The sequence below is a fragment of the Nerophis lumbriciformis genome, linkage group LG33 (assembly GCF_033978685.3).
Source record: "Nerophis lumbriciformis linkage group LG33, RoL_Nlum_v2.1, whole genome shotgun sequence".
Classification (NCBI taxonomy): Eukaryota; Metazoa; Chordata; class Actinopteri; order Syngnathiformes; family Syngnathidae; genus Nerophis; species Nerophis lumbriciformis.
This window is the reverse complement of record NC_084580.2, coordinates 16,741,937-16,764,108: the sequence shown is the minus strand read 5'-3', so window position 1 is coordinate 16,764,108 and position 22,172 is coordinate 16,741,937. Positions and strand designations below refer to the sequence as shown.

The 22,172-nt window shown below is 36.0% G+C and overlaps 1 protein-coding gene across 2 annotated transcripts in view; it reads right to left on the bottom strand.

Annotated features, from left to right (window-relative positions):
- Positions 1 to 16,602: 16,602 nt before the first annotated feature.
- Positions 16,603 to 22,172, bottom strand: part of LOC133575952 (transducin-like enhancer protein 1) — a 56,134-nt gene continuing 50,564 nt past the window's right edge. For both annotated transcript variants that reach the window (XM_061928897.1, XM_061928898.1), the window contains exon 20: positions 16,603 to 17,890. In XM_061928897.1, the coding sequence (XP_061784881.1) occupies positions 17,783 to 17,890 (108 nt within the window). In that variant the 3' untranslated portion in view covers positions 16,603 to 17,782. The remainder of the gene's footprint in view (positions 17,891 to 22,172) is intronic.

The following is a 22,172-nucleotide window of genomic DNA, read 5'->3' as shown; positions in this document are numbered from 1 at the left end:
TATATATATGTATATATATATATATATATATATATAAAAAATAATATATACCGGTATATATTTTATACTAGGGTTGTACGGTATACTGGTATAGTATCGCGGTACGAATGAATCAAAAACGGTACTATACTCTGGTATTGGGACAACCCTAATATATATCTATGTATATGTATATATATATAGATATATATATATATACATACATACACACACATATATGCATAATTTTGCTAATTGTCCATGAATTTCTTAGAACTCCAGATAATAGCAACTTTTCTTGGTACATTTTTATAAACACACACGCTCGCACACATGCACAACCACCCCCCACACACACATATATGTGATGTTTAGTATACATATATAAATATACATATATACATACAAATATACATACACACATACAGTATATATTTATATATATATATGTGTGTGTGTAAATACGTATATGTATGTCTATTTATGTATATATGTATGGATATATACATTATATATATATGTATATATATATATATATATATATATATATATATATATATATATATATATATATATATATATATATATATATATATATATATATATATATATATATATATATATATATATATATATATATATATATATATGTGTGTGTGTGTGTGTGGGTTGCGGGGGTGGTTGTGCATGTGTGCGTGCGTGTGTGTGTATAAAAATATACAAACAAAAGTTGCTATTATCTGGAGTTCTAAAAGTTTGGGACAATTAGTCCTCAAAAGTCAAAGCAAAATGACAAAATACAATAAATGAAATATCTATTATAAGTTTTACCGCGAGGATGCTAACGTAAATGAACAATTATCTTACATTCAATCCAGCAATACCAGTGATATGCCACTAGGGGTTGGTAGTTTTGTTAGACGTTACCAGGAAACAATGCCAATTGAAATACTTTTTACAAGTTAAAAGAAGTCAATAAAATGTGAAAAGTAAAAATGCCATACGTCTTTTCAAGATCCATTCAACTAATAAACATTCACTTTAACTCAATCATATGAATAACTTTGGTCACGCATGTAAATTGTACACATATTGCACATACAAAAATACACGTTTCTGTGAAACAAAGTTTAGATGATCGACAAAATAAAAATATGTGGAGTTTTATCAGACCAGAAGCATTATGGAAATCAGGCTGTGATCTATGAGGCGCTAATCCTCGCCGCAGTGAACAATCTCATAAAAAGTGTTAGCGGGATTAAGCAGCAGATTAGCGCATTGGAAATAAAATACACAGTCTGGGGGACAAGCAGCCAGCGTTTAGGCGCTCTATGCACTTTTCTTTGGTGTAATCATGTACACGATACGTGTGTGTGTGAGACAGATTTTCTTCAATTGAAATAAATGATTCGTAAGTACAAAAAAAAAAGACTTTGTGCAAGTAAAAAAATATATATATATATAAAAACATATTTCTTCAATTAAAAACAATTTGCAAGTAAAAATACAATGTTTTAAATTAAAAAAAATTGCATATATAAAAACATATTTTTTCTATTAAAAACAATTTGCAAGTATAAAAACAATTTCCTTTAAACTTTTGACAACAATTTTCCACCCTGCGCACTCAGAACATCCGTAACTTGCAGGGGACCAAGCTCAAACTGTAAGTTAACCTGTTAGTTTTGCCTGTCCTTTGTCAGCTATTTTACCCCCCACCTTGCTTTTTTGTTTTTGTTACTTTTGGCGGATGGCACCATGCGCAAATAGTAGTACTGATGGCCTTAGGCCTTAATTGTTGTTGTAGAGTGCAAAATACGAGTGCTCCGAGTGCAAGTGTGCAGGGTGTTACTATTGCCAAAAGTTTTAACAAGAAGAAAACTGTTTTTATACTTGTAAATCGTTTTTTTTTTAATTGCAGATTTAAAAAAAGTGTAATTGTCAATTGTTTTTAATTGCAAAAAATTTTTTTTGGTTTTTTATTGAATTTTTTTTATTTTTTTACTTGCAAATATTTTTTTATTGAAAAAAACTGTTTTTATACTTGCAGAAAATATTATTTTTACTGGGAAGTTTTTTTTTATTGAAGATAAAATGTTTTTACACTTGCAAATCTTTTTATTACTTGTAGAAAATAGTTTTATACTTGTGAATCCTTTTTTAATTGAAGAAAAACTAATTTGACTTGCAAATAGTTTACTTGCAAATAATTGTTTTTATATTTGGAAATCGTTTATATAAAATAAATTGTTTTTATTCTTCTGAATCAGTTATTTATGTAGATTTTTTTTATTTTCTGCAAGAAATTAGTGTTTTTTTTACTTACAAATCTTTTAATTTGAAGAAAGTATTTTTTTAAACTTGCAAATATTTTTTTATCTGAAGAAAATCGTTTTTATACTATTTTTTTTAATGAATAACATCGTTTTTATACTTGCAAATAGGTTTTTAATTAAAGAAAATTATTTATGTACTTGCAAATTGTTTTTTTAATTAAAGACAATTTTTATATACTTGCAAATCTTTTTTTAATACAGAAAATAGTTTTTATCTTTGAGAATTTTTTTTTGCTTTTTAAAACTTTTTTATTTTTGGGGAAAAAAGTATTTTTACTTGCAAATATTTTTTAATTGAAGAAAATTGTTTTTATACTTGCAAAAAAATATTTTTACTGCTAAATTTTTTATTGAAGAAAAAATGTTTTTACACTTGCAAATCTTTTATTACTTGTAGAACATAGTTGGTATACTTGTGAATCCTTTTTTAATTGAAGAAAAAAAAATTGACTTGCAAATCGTTTACTTGCAAAAAAATTGTTTTTTTATTCTTGGAAATCGTTGTTTGAATAAAATAAATTGTGTTTATACTTGTGAATAATTGTTTTATCTGAAGACATTTTTTTCTTTTCTGCAAGAACATTGTTTTTACTTGCGATTCTTTTTCTTTGAAGAAAGTACTTTTTAAAGTTGCAAATATTTTTTTTATCTGAAGAAAATAGTTTTTAAACTATTTTTCTTTCTTGCAGAAAATTGTTTGTATACTTGCAAATATTTTTTTAATTGCAGAAAAATTATTTATACTTGTGGATTGTTTTTTTAATGCAGAAAATAGTTTTTATCCTTGCGAATAGTTTTTTTTTATTTAAGAAAATGTTTTAACTTTTCAAATAATGTTGTCATTAAAACATGTTTTATTTGTACTTGTAAATATTTTAATTTGAAGTAAGTAATTTTTTAAACGTGCAAATAATTTATCTATCTGAAAAATAGTTTTTACACTATTATTTTTTTTATACTTGCAAATCGTTTTTATTAATTGAAAAAAATGTTTTTGCATACTTGACAATCTTTTTTTAATTGACAAAAAAATTGTTTTTATACTTGTGAATTCTTTTTTTAATACAGAAATTTTTTTCATCCTTGCAAATAATTTTTTTGTTTTTTTGTAGAAAATTGTTTTTATACTTGCAAATCAGTTTTTTTTTACTTGCAGAAAGTTGTTTTTATACTTGCGAATTTTTTTTTTTTTTTTTTTTTTTTTTTTAAATTAAATATATATTTTTTACTTGCAGAAAATTGTTTATATACTTGGAAATCGCTTTTTTATATGAAGAAACTTTTATTTTCATTTGGAAATCAATTTTTTTGTTTCCAAAAATAGTTTTTTTTTTTTACTTGCGAACCCTTTTTTTTTACTTGCAGAAAATTATTTTCACTTGGAAATCAATTTTTTCGTTTCCAAAAATAGTTTTTTTTTTACTTGCAGAAAATTGTTTATATACTTGCAAATTGTTTTTCTATTTGAAGAAAATAACATTTTGTACTAGCGAATAATTTTTTTTACTTGAAGAAAATCCTCCATAAGCAATCAATTACAGTCGATCGGCCTTTGTATCGCACACAAGTTTCTCTTTGGACGCCGCCATTATTATTGTCAGCTTTACAGATGCCGTGTGTGCACCGTGGCCTAGTGGTTAGAGTGTCCGTCGTGAGTTCAAACCCCGGCCGAGTCATACCAAAGACTACAAAAATGGGACCCATTACCTCCCTGCTTGGCACTCAGCATCAAGGGTTGGAATTGGGGGTTAAATCACCAAAATTATATCCAGGCGCGGCCACTGCTGCTGCTCACTACTCCCAACACCTCCCAGGGGGTGGACCAAGGGAATGGGTCAAATGCAGAGGTAATCTCACCACGCCTACTGTGTGTGTGACTATCATCGGTACGTGTGCGTATAGACGACCAGTGTGACTGGTTCTGCATGAGAGGTCACGACGAGGTCGTTTAGGTCCTTGTTCAGTCCCTTAAGGGGAAGTGCGTGTCTGTTTGAGGTGTGGCGTTATTTCATAATCGGGGCGGGGCGTTTACCGGGGTGAACGCCACCGCACGACTTCCCCTTTGAAGTGCACTGATGAAGACATGAGGAGTGACTCATTGCCGCTGCGACTTAACGAGGCGTGCGTTGTTAATTAAGTCTAAAATGTTGTTTGAGCAGCTGCAGCCTTACCACAAGTGTCAGTCTGCCTCAGGTGAAGATGTTAAAGATGGAAAAGCCTCAGTGACACACACACACGCGCACACACACACACACACATACACACACACACACACACATACACACACACACACCTTTATCTCATCCTATTGAATAACTCTGTGATGCTTTCCATATTCCATGTGAGGGATTATTACAGCTTACCCACAATCCCCTGCAGCTGATTATCCTCCATGTTGACAGGACAGAGTTGTGCTATCAGAGTGTTGCAGCAGCCTCAGTGTGTGTGTGTGTGTGTGTGTGTGTGTGTGTGTGTGTGTGTAGTAGCGTATGTTAATGTTAGTGGTGCTCCAGCAGGCAGGTGTTTGCACTTGATACCTGCAGCTCCAGCAGGGCTGATCACCTCAGCGTGGTAGCTCACCTTGGGAGGGAGACGGCACACAAAGCTCATTAGTTAGCACACACACGCACACACATACACACGCGCACGCACGCACACACAGGTGCACAGCACAGTTGGCTACCTGCAGGAGCTGTTGGAGGCTACAAACATCCTGGAAGAAAAAAAACAAAACCAGATATGCACAAAACTCAGAGAGCTTTAACCCTTTGTAGGACGGACATACTGTCGATATACAGAAAGTGAAAGGGTTCATGTATAATTTTAATAAAATGATCAAGATTTAGAAAATAAAAAAGGATTACTCCCTATATGTGTATATGTATATATGTGTATATATATATATATATATATATATATATATATATATATATATATATATATATATATATATATATATATATATATATACCGTATTTTCCGCACCATAAGGCGCCCTGGGTTAAAAGCCGCGCCTTCAATGAACGGCATATTTCAAATCTTTGTCCACCTATAAGCCGCCCGGTGTTGTAAGCCGCATCTAACTGCGCTAAAGGAATGTCAAAAAAACAGTCAGATAGGTCAGTCAAACTTTAATAATATATTAAAAACCAGCGTTCTAACAACTCTGTTCACTCCCAAAATGTACGCAAATGTGCAATCACAAACATACGTATATCAACATGGACAGAGCTGCGTGAAAAAAGCCACCCGGCCTCTTCGCGTAAACTTAAACTTACCTTAACCACTCGCTCATCTTTTCTTCATCCATCCCTTCGAGTTAGCTTTTTATGATGACGCCGGCTGGAAAGGTCTCTTTTGGCAAGGTCTTCCTTTTGAATATCACCATGGGTGGAAGTTTCTGGCCATTAGCATGGCAAGCTAGAACCACAGTGAAGGATGACTTCTCATTCCCTGTGGTGCGAATATTCACCGTACGTGCTCCCGTTCCACAGTGCGGTTCACAGGAATATCAGTTGCTGTGAAATAGTAATCCGTGTGCGGATGGAGAGATTGCGTCTTTTCATGAACCGGATCCCTGTCGTTTAGTAGGAGCCATTTTGTGGTCTTTACAGATGTAAACACACAAAGGAAATGAAACGTACGGTGATATCCGCGCGCTTTTTCTTCTTCTACGCGGGCGGGTGGTTGCTTACAGTAGAAGAAGAAGCGCTTCCTGTTCTATGGGGGCGGGTGCTTACCTTGGCGGTTGCTTGCGTAGAAGAAGAAGCGCTTCCTGTTCTACCGGGAAAAAAGATGGCGGCTGTTTACCGAAGTTGCGAGACCGAAACTTTATGAAAATGAATCTTAATATTTATCCATATATAAAGCGCACCGGGTTAAAAGCCGCACTGTCAGCTTTTGAGTAAATTTGTGGTTTTTAAGTGCGGCTAATAGTGCGGAAAATACGGTATATATATATATATATATATATATATATATATATATATATATATATATATATATATATGTATATATATATATATAGTCAAGTCATGTCAAGTCAACTTTATTTATATAGCACGTTTACGACAACTTTTAAATTGAAACAAAGTGCTTTACAGGTTAAAAAAGCATAGAGCAAAAAACAAAACAGCAGCATCAGCGCAGCGGTTCTTCGAAGGATCGTACAATCAAAACCGGAGCAGTAATCAAAACTCTGTTCTATGCTTTTAATCAGAAGGGTTCAATCTCTCTCCTGTGCTAGTTTGAAGCCGAAACGACAAACGCGCTCAGAGGAGATAATGTTTGAAGAAAGGTGACCGTTTTTTACAAAAATTTTGTTTTGAAGGGGGGATTGCAAACTTCCTGTTGATTTTTGCTGGGGGTTGTCAATCTATGAAATGTAGGTCTAAGTGAGACCTACATAGAGGTTTTTGTTTCATGTCTCTCCGACCTTTCTAGTGGGAGTTACAGGCAGTTTTGTCATATTTTTCTTCCTAGGAGCAGTTTTGTCTGCGTTTTATTCCTAGGGGGCGCTACAGCGCAATTTTGAGAGTTGGGGTTAGGTTTTTTTGTTAGATCGCAATTTTGCCAGTCCTGATGTGTGTGTTCAGTTTGGTGAGTTTTGAAGCATGTTAATAGGGTCAAATTACAGCTCAAAGAGGCAAAAGTGACTGTTTTTACTAAAAGTTTGTGTTGAAGGGGGAATAGCAAACTTCCTGTTGATTTTTGCTACAGGAAGTCAATGTATGACCTACATAGAAGTTTTTGTTTCACGTCTCTATGACATTCGTACTGGGAGTTAGAGGAAGTTTTGTCTGTGTTTTCTTCCGAGGGGGCGCTAAAGCGCAATTTTGAGTTTTGGGGTTTAGTTTTTTGACTTAAGAGTTTTGTTCGCGAGTCCTGATGTGTGTGTCGAATTTGGTGAGTTTTAAAGCATGTTAATATATATATATATATATATATATATATATATATATATATATATATATATATATATATATATATATATATATATATATATATATATATATATATATATACATATACATATATATATGTATATATATATATATATATATACATATACATATATATATATATATATATATATATATGTATGTATATATGTATCTGTTTATATATATATATTTTTTTTCTGATTATTATTATTATTATTAATGTATTATTATTTCTTTTTTGTTTATTTAATTGAGGAATTTGTAGATACTACTTTGTTTTTTTGCTGTTTCTTTCTTTTTTGGGGGGAGCGGGGGTGGGTGGTATGGTTGGGATGTAAACAAAAAATATTTTGACATTTAGGGCAGACAACAGATATATGATGTATGTGAATATGATGTAATGGATAGGAATGCCTGATGCTAGATGTCAATAAAAAAAAAAAAGAAAAAAAAAATAGATTTAGAAAATAAAAACATTGTATATTTCATAGTGGAAAACCCCTCAGCTTAAAAATAGATATCAAATATTATCCTAAAATAAATAAATACATTCATGTGTATGGTGATTTGCCCTAAAAATGGCACAAACAATTGCATCCAAATTTGCAAAAAAAGACTTAAAATTAATAATAATAATAATAAATTAGATTTTATATCGCGCCTTTCTATTAATAGATACTCAAAGCGCTCACAGAGAAATTATATGTAAAATAAAATAAAATGTCAATATATGACATATGTCAATTAATGATAACTATTTTTGGTAACACTTTAGTATGGGGAACATATTCTAAGTAACAAAGACTTAATTTTGAGTAATTTGGACACTAGGGGAACATATAAGGGTTAGGGTTAGGGTTACTAATAAGTAGAGATGTCCGATAATATCAGACGACTGATATTATCGGTCGATAAATGCTTTGATATTTAATATCGGAGATTATCAGTATCGGTTTCAAAAAGTAAAATTTATAACTTTTTAAAACGCCGCTGTACGGAGTGGTACACGGACGTAGGGAGAAGTACAAAGCACCAATAAACCTTAAAGGCACTGCCTTTGCGTGCCGGCCCAATCACGTAATATCTACGGCTTTTCACACACACACACAAGTGAATGCAAGGCATAATTGGTCAACAGCCATACAGGTCACACTGAGGGTGGCCGTATAAACAACTTTAACACTGTTACAAATATGCGCCACACTGTGAACCCACACCAAACAAGAATGACAAACACATTTCGGGAGAACATCCGCACCGTAACACACAACAGAACAAATACCCAGAACCCCTTGCAGCACTAACTCTGCAATTTACACCACCCCGCTAACCCCTAACCTCGCCCACCTCAACCTCCTCATGCTCTCTCAGGGAGAGCATGTCCCAAATTCCAAGCTGCTGTTTTGAGGCATGTTAAAAAAAAAAAAATGCACTTTGTGACTTCAATAATAAATATGGCAGTGCCATGTTGGCATTTTTTTCCGTAACTTTAGCTGATTTATTTTGGAAAACCTTGTTGCATTGCTTAATGCATCCAGCGGGGCATCACAACATAATTAGGCATAATAATGTGTTAATTCCACGACTGTATATAATAATAATAATAATAATAATAATACATTTTATTTATAAGGCGCCTTTCTGGGCACTCAACAAAATCACAACAATAAAATCAAATTGGATAAAAAACAACAACAACAAAGATAGAGAAGAAAAGATGATTACAATGAATAGGCAGTCAGGAATAGGTGTGTTTTGAGTCTTGATTTGAAGAGGCATATTGAATCTAAGTTATGAAGGTCTGGTGGTAAAGAGTTCCAAAGATGAGCGGCTGAAAGCTCGAGCACCCATGGTGGACAGTTTAAATAAAGGGACAGTGAGATGGATGGATGAAGAGGATCTTAGGGAACGTGAGGGCGTGGCAACATGGATCAGGTCAGTTATATATCAGTATCGGTTGATATCGGAATCGGTAATTAAGAATTGGACAATATCGGAATATCGGATATCGGCAAAAAAGCCATTATTGGACATCTCCAATAAAAATATGAAAAATACACTTCAATTTCCAAATGTAAAAAAAAAATCAATTGTGACAATAAGCATCAGAAAAAAGACATATTGTCCCCAGGAGAAGTCCAAGTGCACCCACGCAAGTAAATCCAAAGTGTTTTTCCTTTTTTTTTTTTTTTTTTGTGGCGCTGTGATAAATAGGATTAGGGATTTGGGAGATTTAGCGGGGAATAATCCGTTAGTGTATCGGAGAGACGCAGCATAGATGATCAAAAGAGAACGCTGTCATTCACAGCGACCCATTCTCCAACTTGCATTGACTTTGTCTCATTCTTCCTCCAAGGATCAGCTTTCACTTTTGTCACCGCCGCTGCTGTAATTGCTTCCTAATCACCTCATACTGCTGAGTGTGTGTGTGTGAGTGTGTGTAAATGTGAGTGTGTGTGTGTGGAGAATTAAACATTCACAGTAATTAATCAGATTTACAGTTTACATGAGGGAGGAGAGGGAGACAGCTAGTCTGTTTGTTGTGGGTGTTAGTATTAAACAGCGGATTGGACTTGGTTATTTAACACACACACACACACACACACACACACACACACACACACACACACACACACACACACACACACACACACACACACACACACACACACACACAGTTGATTTGAACAGCTGCTGTGTTTGGTATTATCTGCACGCTTCATATCCGAGCCGTGGCTGCATGCGCCAATAAACACACAACAATAAAAAAAAAGAGGCAAAAAATATGTTGATAAAAAGGCTGCATTGTGTTGGCAAAAAGAAGATTTGACAAAAAAAAAAGAAAGAAAAAGATGGGACACTTTATTAGGTACACTTGCACAATCCGACAGAAGTCATGGTAAATGGGTGGGGATGTCGATAAATGCTTTAAAAAAGTAATATAGGAAATAAACGGGATCGGTTTCCAAAAGTAAAATTTGTGACTTTCTAAAACGCCGCTGTGTACACGGACGCAGGGAGAAGTACAGAGCGCCAATAAACCTTAAAGGCACTGCCTTTGCGTGCCGGCCCGGTCACATAATATCTACGGCTTGACACACGCAATCGCGAATGCAAGGCATTCTTGATCAACAGCCATACAGGTCTCACTGAGGGTGGCCGTACAAACAACTTTAACACTGTTACAAATATGCGCCACACTGTGGACCCGCACCAAACAAGAATGACAAACACATTTCGGGAGAACACCCGCACCGTAACACAGCATAAACACAACAGAACAAATACCCAGAACCCCTTGCAGATGCTTGTTTTCATTCAGAAAAATCTACCTCTCACATGTGATGACAAGGAGAAAAAGAGTTAGCCCACTCTTTGAGCTTCATCTGTTGCACAAATAGACTAATAGTCTGGTAGCTGTTTTATTTATGTTTTGTGCCGTTTTCCCCCCATGCACTTTAAAGGATGGCTGCGTTTTCTACTAGTCTAGACTGAAGCAGTTTTTTATTTTTGTGCCTTTGTTGTTTTTATTTGCACATTTTTGTTACTCATACAAATACGTTAAGAACAGGGCAGATTGAGCCCAGTTTATAGTATACTCTGGACTGAAGCTGTCTGCCTTCATTGTGTTTGTAGCTGTTGTTTTGAGGCATGTTTAAAAAAAAAAAAAAAAAAAGCACTTTGTGAAAGTCAAAGTATAGTATTTCCCATAGTTGTAGTGGGTATCAGGATTATCTCAGGGAGAGCATGTCCCAAATTCCAAGCTGCTGTTTTGAGGCATGTTAAAAAAAAAATAATGCACTTTGTGACTTCAATAATAAACATGGCATGCCATGTTGGCATTTTTTTCCATAATTTGTATTATTCATATATACAGTCGTGTATATTCATGTATGTATATAGTACGTGTATATTCATGTATGTATATATACATATATATATATATATATATATATATATATATATATATATATATATATATATATATACATATATATATACATATACATATATATATATATATATATATATACATATATATATACATATACATATATATACATATACATATATATACATATACATACATATATATATATATATATATATATATACATACATACATATACATACATATATATATATACATATATGTATATATACATATATATATATATATGTATATATACACATATATATATATATATATATATATATACATATATATATATATATATATATATAAATATATATATATATATATATATAAATATATATATATATATATATATATATATATATATATATATATATATATATATATATATATATATATATACACACACACATTGTCTTTATAATCCGTTTTGTCATTTAACATCAATTAACATTGATGTTCATCAACATTTAACATTGTCATGTTATCGATGGGAAAATTCATTTTTAGACAATATGATTTGCCTGAGCGGCTAGGAGACACCGAGAGTAACAAGCGGTAGAAAATGGATTAGAAAGGAAAGATTAAAAAATAATAAAAAAATAAAATAAATAAAAATAAAAATAAAAATAAAATAAAAAAACTTTTTTTTTTAACTTGGGACTTCCTGTGGGCCGGATTTTGGATGCTGGGGGGCCGGATCCGGCCCGTGGGCCGTAGTTTGGGGACTCCTGCTCTAAATGAAAAAATTCTGGTATTCAGGAAGAATTTCCTATTTTTAATACGTTAACTATAGTGCATTTAATAAATATGTATTATAACTATTTGTAGGGTTTTCAAATAATACGAGAATATTATTTGAGTGCCATATTTTCATTGATTTATTTTCTATGACTTATTCTAGATCAAATGACAACCAGGGCCGCCCCCTATTAAAGCAGCACTAAGTAACTTTTCAACCTTCATGAAATATTTTCATAACTTTTGGGGAGGACGCACGGACTTGCAACTAGTTGATTGACACCTGTGTCGTGGCCTTGAGGGGGTCTGTATTGCTCTCACTCAGCACCTTTGAGGAGGGTGGCAGGAACCCTGCCTCGCAAAAAACTACAAATGTGTTGACTTGCATTTCGGCATACGTCACTCCGCCTTTCCTCATACGTTAAAAAGACGGAAGTCGACGCGAACGCCTGCGTGATGCCAGAAAAGTGAAGTGAATTATATTTATATAGCGCTTTTTCTCTAGTGACTCAAAGCTCTTTACATAGTGAAACCCAATATCTAAGTTACATTTAACCCAGTGAGGGTGGCACTGGGAGCAGGTGGGTAAAGTGTCTTGCCCAAGGACACAACGGCAGTGACTAGGATGGCAGAAGCGGGGATTGAACCTGGAACCCTCAAGTTGCTGGCACAGCCACTCTACCAACCGAGCTATAGCTATACCGCCCCAAAACTGAAAGAAAAAGAAGACCGCCTCATGCAATTATTGCTATCATGGCAGAAGCTACAAAACAACCAAAGAAATGAAAAGTTTTGCCTGGCAAAACAAAACAAAAAAGAACAATAAAAGGATAAAAGGACAGTCAAGGATCAACATTGCTTTCACTCGCTGGCGTGATCTCAACGATGAGGAGAGATTTCAGATCGATGATACCTTGTCTCTGTTACTGCTGGATCAGGAAGTGGCTTTCGATGCTCAAATCAAAATGATAGTGCGAATGCTAGCTATCGGAAATTTGCGTGGTAGCAATTAGAGATGTCCGATAATACCGGACTGCCGATATTATCGGCCGATAAATGCTTTAAAATGTCGGAAATTATCGGTATCAGTTTAAAAAGTAAAATGTATGACTTTTTAAAACGCCGCTGTACGGAGTGGTACACGAACGTAGGGAGAAGTACAGAGCAGTTGCATCTCCCAGTCATACTTGCCAAACCCTCCCGAATTTCAATGCCCCTCCCGACAATCTCCCGGGGCAACCATTCTCCCGAATTTCTCCCGATTTCCACCAGATAACAATTGGGGGGCGTGACTTAAAGGCACTGCATTTGCGTCCCGGCCCAGTCACTTAATATCCACGGCTTTTCACACACACAAGTGAATGCAATGCATACTTGGTCAACAGCCACACAGGTCACACTGAGGGAAGGCCGTATAAACAACTTTAACACTGTTACAAATACGCGCCACACTGTGAACCCACACCAAACAAGAATGACAAACACATTTTGGGAGAACATCCGCACCGTAACACAACATAAACACAACAGAACAAATACCCAGCAGCAATAACTCTTCCGGGACACTACAATATACACCCACCATTACCCCCAACCCCACCCACCTCAACCTCCTCATGCTCTCTCAGGGAGAGCATGTCCAAAATTCCTAGCTGCTGTTTTGAGGCATGTTAAAAAAAAAAAGAATGCACTTTGTGACTTCAATAATAAATATGGCAGTGCCATGTTGGCATTTTTTTCTCCATAACTTGAGTTGATTTATTTTGGAAAACCTTGTTACATTGTTTAATGCATCCAGCGGGGCATCACAACAAAATTAGGTATAATAATGTGTTAATTCCACGACTGTATGTATCGGTATCGGTTGATATCGGAATCGGTAATTAAGAGTTGGACAATATGGAGAATATCGGATATGGGCAAAAAAGCCATTATCGGACATCTCTAGTAGCAATAAATAGCCACCAGCTTGGTAGTTTGCAGTTCCACACTGACACGACCAGCCACGCAACAAACCCAAAAGTACTGTATCAAGAAAAAAAAAACAATGCGATGACTGCAAATATAAAGTTTGAGTAAAATATGTAGATTCTTACAGTCATACTGACACATTGTGGCGTTATCTTGTCAGTTTGACGCTATATCAGACAAAACACTACCGCTTTGGTCCACCGGCGGCGCCAAAATCAACCAAAACTGAAAAGTTATTAAGTGGGGCTTAATCAATCAAATGTTTTTCTGACGTTTATTTATGCGAATCGTTACATACTTTTTGACGCAGGTTATGTACTACAACTAATTCATGGGAAAGAAATTCATAATTCCTTATTTTAGTGCAGAATAACACAATTTACGTAATTAAAACAAAATCTTCCTGACACATCTCAAAGTAGGACATAACAAGGTTTGCACTAACACCGTGCGCCGCAGAAAGTCCCAGGGAACTTTGCCATGTTATTTTCAGTGACGGAGCAGGAGGGTGCTAGGAATACAATGCGGTAAAATTTCATACGAAGCGCCATTTATTGTCATTTTTATATGCACTTCTCCATGCAAAACGAGAGCCCACCATGGACCCACGTGATCTGCGTATATGGAGGGGCAGCACTGACCACAATAAAAACATTTACAGATAATTATGCAAATAGAATATATATGAATCAAAATTCCAATGAAATTTCCTTTGCTGTAATATTTATGTTTTTAATCCACATGTTCTAATTTAAACTGATACAAAGTAGTATCAGTTTAAAGGGGAACATTATCACAATTTCAGAATGGTTAAAACCATTAAAAATCAGTTCCCAGTGGCTTATTTTATTTTTCGAAGTTTTTTTCAAAATGTTACCCATCACGCAATATCCCTAAAAAAAGCTTCAAAGTGCCTGATTTTAACCATCGTTATATACACCCGTCCATTTTCCTGTGACGTCACATAGTGATGCCAATACAAACAAACATGGCGGATAGAACGGCAAGCTATAGCGACATTAGCTCGGATTCAGACTCGGATTTCAGCGGCGTAAGCGATTCAACAGATTACGCATGTATTGAAACGGATGGTTGTAGTGTGGAGGCAGGTAGCGAAAACGAAATTGAAGAAGAAACTGAAGCTATTGAGCCATATCGGTTTGAACCGTATGCAAGCGAAACCGACGAAAACGACACGACAGCCAGCGACACGGGAGAAAGCCAGGACGAATTCGGCGATCGCCTTCTAACCAACGATTGGTATGTGTTTGTTTGGCATTAAAGGAAACTAACAACTATGAACTAGGTTTACAGCATATGAAATACATTTGGCAACAACATGCACTTTGAGAGTGCAGACAGCCCATTTCAGGCGCGCTAAGAACATATATTTTTCCACGATTTCAACACTCAGGTTAACCATATCTAAATAGACACAAAATACTGCATTACACAAGACTACTCGAATGATTGAAAAAAATAAATGTTTTTAAGCTAAATTATACATAAACACAGTTTATGTATAATAATTTACGTAAAACCGCGAGTATTGAATTAAGTTTTCATCAATAATATATTCTGTAGACATACACTCATCCGCTCTCTTTTCCTGAAAGCTGATCTGTCCAGTTTTGGAGTTGATGTCAGCGTCTGCTTTGAGTGTCGCAGGATATCCACACATTCTTGCCATCTCTGTCGTAGCATAGCTTTCGTCGGTAAAGTGTGCGGAACAAACGACTGACCATTTCGCCGGTTTTCCCCACAGCCTCCTATTTTGAACAAATTTCATCCAATTTCTTGCCACTTTCGCATCTTTGGGCCACTGGTGCAACTTGAATCCGTCCCTGTTCGTGTTGTTACACCCTCCGACAACACACCGACGAAAGTGAGAAAATGGCGGATTGCTTCCCGATGTGACGTCACAGCGTATAATAGAAAGGCGTTTAATTCGCCAAAATTCACCCATTCAGAGTTCGGAAATCGGTTAAAAAAATATATGGTCTTTTTTCTGCAACATCAAGGTATATATTGACGCTTACACAGGTCTGGTGATAATGTTCCCCTTTAAAGAGAGTGGTTAAAGCGGCGGGGAAAATTACAAGGATACTCCCAGAGATGAGTGCCATGTACACAACTCGCTGCCTAAAAGAGAGTACACAACATCCTGAAGGACAGATACCACCCAGCACATGGCCTCTTCAACCTGCTACCCTCTGGAAGGAGGTATAGATCGATTCGCGCCAGGACTACCAGAATGTCTCACAGTCTGTGAGACTGCTAAATGAACAGCCTGCCCCTTTGCTACCCCGGACCATCTTATTACCTCACTCTTCACCACCTCAATAATTGTACTCTGGACATTGCATTGCTGCAACATCAACGTAACACCCATCAGACATCTGACTGTTCCCACCCCCACGCCCTTCTATTCGCAATCTTCTTGACAATGCTAAAATGTCAACTATGGTCAACCTGCACTTCAATGCAGTTTCTATTCCGCTAGACAAAGCTCAAACAAAATCTCGTTGACATGTATGACTTAAGTGTTATTATGACAATGACAAAGGAATTGATTGATTGATAGTAGTAGTAATGGTGGTACTTTTGAGGTAGTACTTGTTAAGTATTATTACTCTTGAGGGAACCACAAAATCAAAGACACAATTATAATATATATATATAAAAAAAAACACCATTTATTATTATCTAAACTTTCAGATTAGCTGTTATTAAGACCATTTAGCTTCTCTTGGTCCACATTTTGATTTCCATGTAAAAGATGTACAAAAAAAAGCTCTTTCTAAAGAATGTCCTGTAAGAAAAAAAAAAAGAAAAAAAAAAGAGACATATATACATTTTTACAAACATTCAACGGACAAAAATAAGTTTAAAAAAAAAAAAAGTGTGGAATTATTGCGATTTAACAACACTGATGCTTGTCATTCATGGGCACACAACGCCTTTTGTTCGCTGAACAATACGAGGAATTATGAACAGAAGGTTGTAGACTTCGGGGGATTTTTATGTGGGGAGGAAAAACCTTCTTGACGACCATCTTCGAGCATTTTTGTCGTTTAGTATTGGAATTGTGCTTCCTTTACCACCTTGTTTTCGGGTATAGCTTACATCAAAAGGACAGTTGTGTAAGGAAATGTAAGCATTAGGGAAATGAACACATGAATCCAATATGTATAATCAACTGCTGATTAATCGCGGCTAATGACGTGCAGTACTTGGCTGTGACCAGCAGAGGCGCTGTTGATTCAGTTTGGACTAAATTGCTGTTGAGCAATACTGTGTGGTGACAGGAGTTGAGAAAAAAAAATAAAAATTCTAGAAAAATTGATTCAATTTTGTGATGGCGGATCAAGGACCTGGAGAGAAAATGAGACTTGCAAAATAATGACTTTCTGCAGCAATACAGTTTGGTCTTCAGTTGCTTTCTGGCGGTTTTGGGGGGCGAACGAGATGAGATGTTTAAAGTTTGGACAAAATGTCAGGAATGAATCGATCTGGACGTAGTTGGACTCGCAGTGAGACGTCACGCAGTGTGCCCGTTTGGTTCCAAGGTCAAAGGACGAGGAGTTCTTCTTGGCTTCCGTCCACATTTCGCATCTTCCGTCCACATTTTCACCCGCCGGAACTTCAGTGTTTACCATACAAAGAGCTGGTCCCGCTTTAGTAATGATCGTCATCAGTGCAGCACAGCTGATCCCAGAACAGTCCTCAGCAGCACGTTCCCGCCGCTTCCAGTGACGCCCGCCTTCCTCCAGTTTAATGAAGGTGACTTTTGTCCGTGATTTCAAGCTCCGTACAAAGAAACACATTTTTTTCCTTCATTTCTGGAAGAGGAGAATAATCGCTTTCACTCCACATTAGTAGATGACCTCGTACACAGTGGCCTTCTTGTCCCCGGAACCAGTGACAATGTATTTGTCATCCACGGATATGTCACAGCTGAGGACCGAGGAGGATTCTTTCGACTGTGGAGAGAGGAGAAAAGACAAGTCAGGTCAGAGAAACATTGGGACAGATGGGACATATTGGAGTAGGTGTGTATGTCAGCTGGTGTCAATTAAGGGTTTTAAGTAGGGGTGGGTACCAACGTTCCCTCTAAGGTGCGCGCCTGCGCAATTGCGCACTGCTCAAGCGTCCTCTGTGCACAGCAAATATATGCCGCGCACTAGAGATGCGCGGTTTGCGGACATAACCGCGGAGTCCGCGGATAATCCGCGGGTCGGGCGGTTGACATGACGAAAAAAATAGATTTTAAATAGATGCGGGCGGGTTGCGGTTGAACAAATTCGGAAATATATATACATAGATAAATGTTGTTACCCACATACGAAAAACGTATAGATTTTATCGGTCCTTTAGGTGGAGCTGATGGTGCATCATCGAAAAAGAAAAGGATTGACTTCACAGAATGGGAGGAGGCTACACCTGTACTTGTTGATGAAGTAGAGGATTATTCCTCTACAAACTTCCATCTCGACGGATCAGCAGAGGAAAATCTACTTTCCTTTTGGGGGAAACAAGGACAATCATTCCCACGACTACAACACCTTGCCAAGAGAATCCTATGCGTCCCAGCAACAAATGGCGCAAGTGAGCGCTCCTTCAGCGCAGCAGGGCGCATTTTAGAGGCCAGGCGCTCTCGCCTGAATCCTGGCACTGTAGATGCCATTTTATTCCTGCATAGTGCTAACAAAAAAAAAAGTAAGTAGACATACGGTTGGATATGTTAAACGAATTAGTCTACGTTACCTATAGGCTATACCAAATAAGCCCATGTCTAACCTATATTGAGTTCGGTCAGCTGAATAATGTTGATGGTTACGTGTTGTTTGGGCGCACTACAATGCAAAGGAATTAAGGCAATTGCGTTGTTTATTGTGTTTTTTTCTATTCGAGATATACTACTGTGTGTTAATTATTTGGCCTCGCTTTCAAGTGAAGCGCATCTCCGATTGGCAACAATGTAAGGATATTTAGCCTGCTTTGTTTGTCGCGACCGTCTATTTTCATTATAATTCAAGTTTGATGATAAAGTGCAGTCTGATGGGTTTGATTTCCCCCCTTCAGCTATTTGCCTTGGCCAATAAGTTGCAGGTAATTTGTTATTATTATTTATTTAATTTATTTTTGTTTAAATAGAGATGACATACATATGTTATTGTATAATTTAAGTTTGTGCGCGTGATTGACAGCTTAAGGCTTATGAGGCACATTTTTTATTTATTTTCTTATTTCAACTTAAAAACGTATGAGCCTATGCCTATGCCTACAACATAGGCTATGTGTTTATCTTTATTTTCCTGCCTGTCGTTGACAATGGAGATTGTCTGATATTTTGTCATGGCTGCAGATCAATCAATAAAGGTTCATCTTTGTCGCGAAATTGTTCACTGCTTCACTGTGCACCCCGCCCTCGTCCCTATTTGAGCATTATAACGTTAACAAGTTAATATTCATTGAAATTTTACCTAACGAAAATATAGGCCTAGTCTTTCTAAAACATTTTTTTAACTTCTTAAAAGCATCGTTCTGCTTGCTGGAACTGCGCACACAAAGTGTGAGGAACGCACTCCTCATCTGAGGGCATTGGCAACAATAGTCAACACTTTCTTAATGGAAATGACAATAATATTATAATAATGATAAATTATATTATCACGCATTGAATGTCTCTGCTGCATTAGATCAGTCTCCTTTCTTTAACAGGCAAAAGCTTTATAACCTCACTAATGCCTTGCATCGTCTATATTAGATATATAACAACTGGCGGATGGCGGGCGGGTGTGGTTTTAATAAAATGTTGGTTGGGTGGAAGGCGGATGGATGACGACTTTTGTGATGCGGTTGCGGATGAAATAATTGCCTATCCGCGCATCTCTACCGCGCACCAAATCAAATCCCATCTGAATTCTAAACAAAATAAACACATTTATTTTGTGTAATTTTTCAATGCAACTCTGAGTGAAAGTGACAACAAGCGGCCCTAACGGTGTTCGTCAACACCGTTCAATTGAACACCGTTCAATTATTGTAACGTGTATCGAGATGCTTCGAGGACAGGAATTATATCGATCACTTTATTGAGCAAAACTGTTTATATTCGCCCATAACCACACCAAAAACCTGAGTAAAAAACGTATATCTCGAAAAACTAGTCATTTTCTGCCGTACAAACCAGGCCAAAACCAACTTGTCATCTGTCACCAACAAGCATACCACGAAGCCACTGGTGCGTTTATGGCCACACAAAAAGTCGGACAACTCAAACACCACACAATTCCTCAGTCATACATGTGCTTATTCTACTGTCATTTTCTTATGCCTCCTTCTCTCTTACTACTACCACTACTACTACTACTTGCTGTCCATATCCTACCAAGTCAGACCTACACTGTTCCAATATCCATTTCTCTGTTCTCAATTGTTGATGACTGATAACGACCAAACCCCAACCCCCTCACCCCACTCCACACCCCGGATTGTAAATAATTCAATGTGATGATCTTATGTGATGACTGTATTATGATGATAGTATATATGATAGTATATATCTGTATCATGAATCAATTTACGTAGACCCCGACTTAAACAAGTTGAAAAACGTATTCGGGTGTTACCATTTAGTGGTCAATTGTACGGAATATGTACTTCACTGTGCAACCTACTAATAAAAGTGTCAATCAATCAATCAATTTATTATTAATGTTTATTTATTTATGTTAATCATGGAATGCTGTAACTAGAGAAAGTTACAGGAATGCACACTTCATCCTATGCTTACATTTCATTGTGCAACATGAGGATGTTTAAGGGGAACTAAATGTGATCTCTGAAAGGGGTACAAATGATTTCCAAAGCAGGACCCCCACCCAGACATATTGTACAATACTAATCCATAGCTTATGAAAAACAAGATTTCTTTTATTTTCATTACAAGTGGGCCAAATCACTAATATTACAAAACAATCTCATGAAAATGACTCCTCTCATTTGAGTGTTATTATAAAAGATTGGTTTGAGACAGGTGTGCTGCTGGTATTGCCACGTGTGATGTTGCTCACATGTGCTCCACTGAATGCTCAGGGAGTTTTTGTGTTTGCTCAGACACATGAACAATTAGAGGGAACATTGGTGGGTACCCAAACTCAGCTCCATGATAGCAGCAGTACCAATAAAATAAAAAAAACAATGTTTTTTGGTTTGTTTGTTTTTTTTTTACAAAAATGTGAATGCTTTACATTTTTTAAGTACCTGTTCGAGCACCGTTTTAGCACTGGCACCGTTTCAAAAGTATCTAGTTGGTACTAGTACACTGCAAAAACTGAAATCTAAGTAAGATTAAATATCTCAAATAAGGGTGATATTTGCTTATTTTCTGTCTGGTAATATAATTCTTCTCACTAAGCAGATTTTATGTTCGAGTGTTTTACTTGTTTTAAGGGTTTTGGTCCTAAATGATCTCAGTAAGATATTACAGCTTGTTGCTGAGATTTGATGACCTATATTGAGTAAAACATGCTTGAAACTAGAATATCAACTGTTGCAAAGCTGTGTCATTAACACTCACAAGTATAAAACTACTTTTTTAAAGTAATAATTTCTTACTTCAAGCATGAAAAAAAAAATATCATGATGCCGAGCGCATATCATTATGTCAAGATAATGGCACTAGCATTTACTTAATTTAAGAATATTTTTCAACATATTGAGCAAAAAGGTATTTTTTTTTCTACCAAGAAAAGTGGACTTGTTATTAGTGAGAATATACTTATTTTAAGGTATTTTGTATTCATTGAGGTTAGCTAATTTTACTTGTTTTGGAAAGTCTTGACAAGCCGAATTTTCTTGTTCTATTGGCAGATAATTTTGCTTATGCCAAATAAAATACCCCTAATTTTTGTATTTTTTTTTCTTGTTTTTGAACACTGACTTTTTGCAGTGTAGCGGTTCAAAAGTAAACAATACATATCCTTAGTTTTAAGAACTACTGATAGAAATTAGCTGATGGCTAAATCTGGTGCACACACAGGTTTATAGAGAATGTGCACTACACATTTTTACAAAAATTATATTATAGAAAAAGACAGAAAAAGTGTTACAGTAATCCCTTGTGTCTCCCGATTAATTAGTTTTGTGCCTGGCCAGAAATTATTAATCATAAATCAAATATTTTCCATAGCTTGGCCCTTTGAAAAACATCCTAATACATTTATTTAACATTATGGAGCCCTATACACATGAAATAAC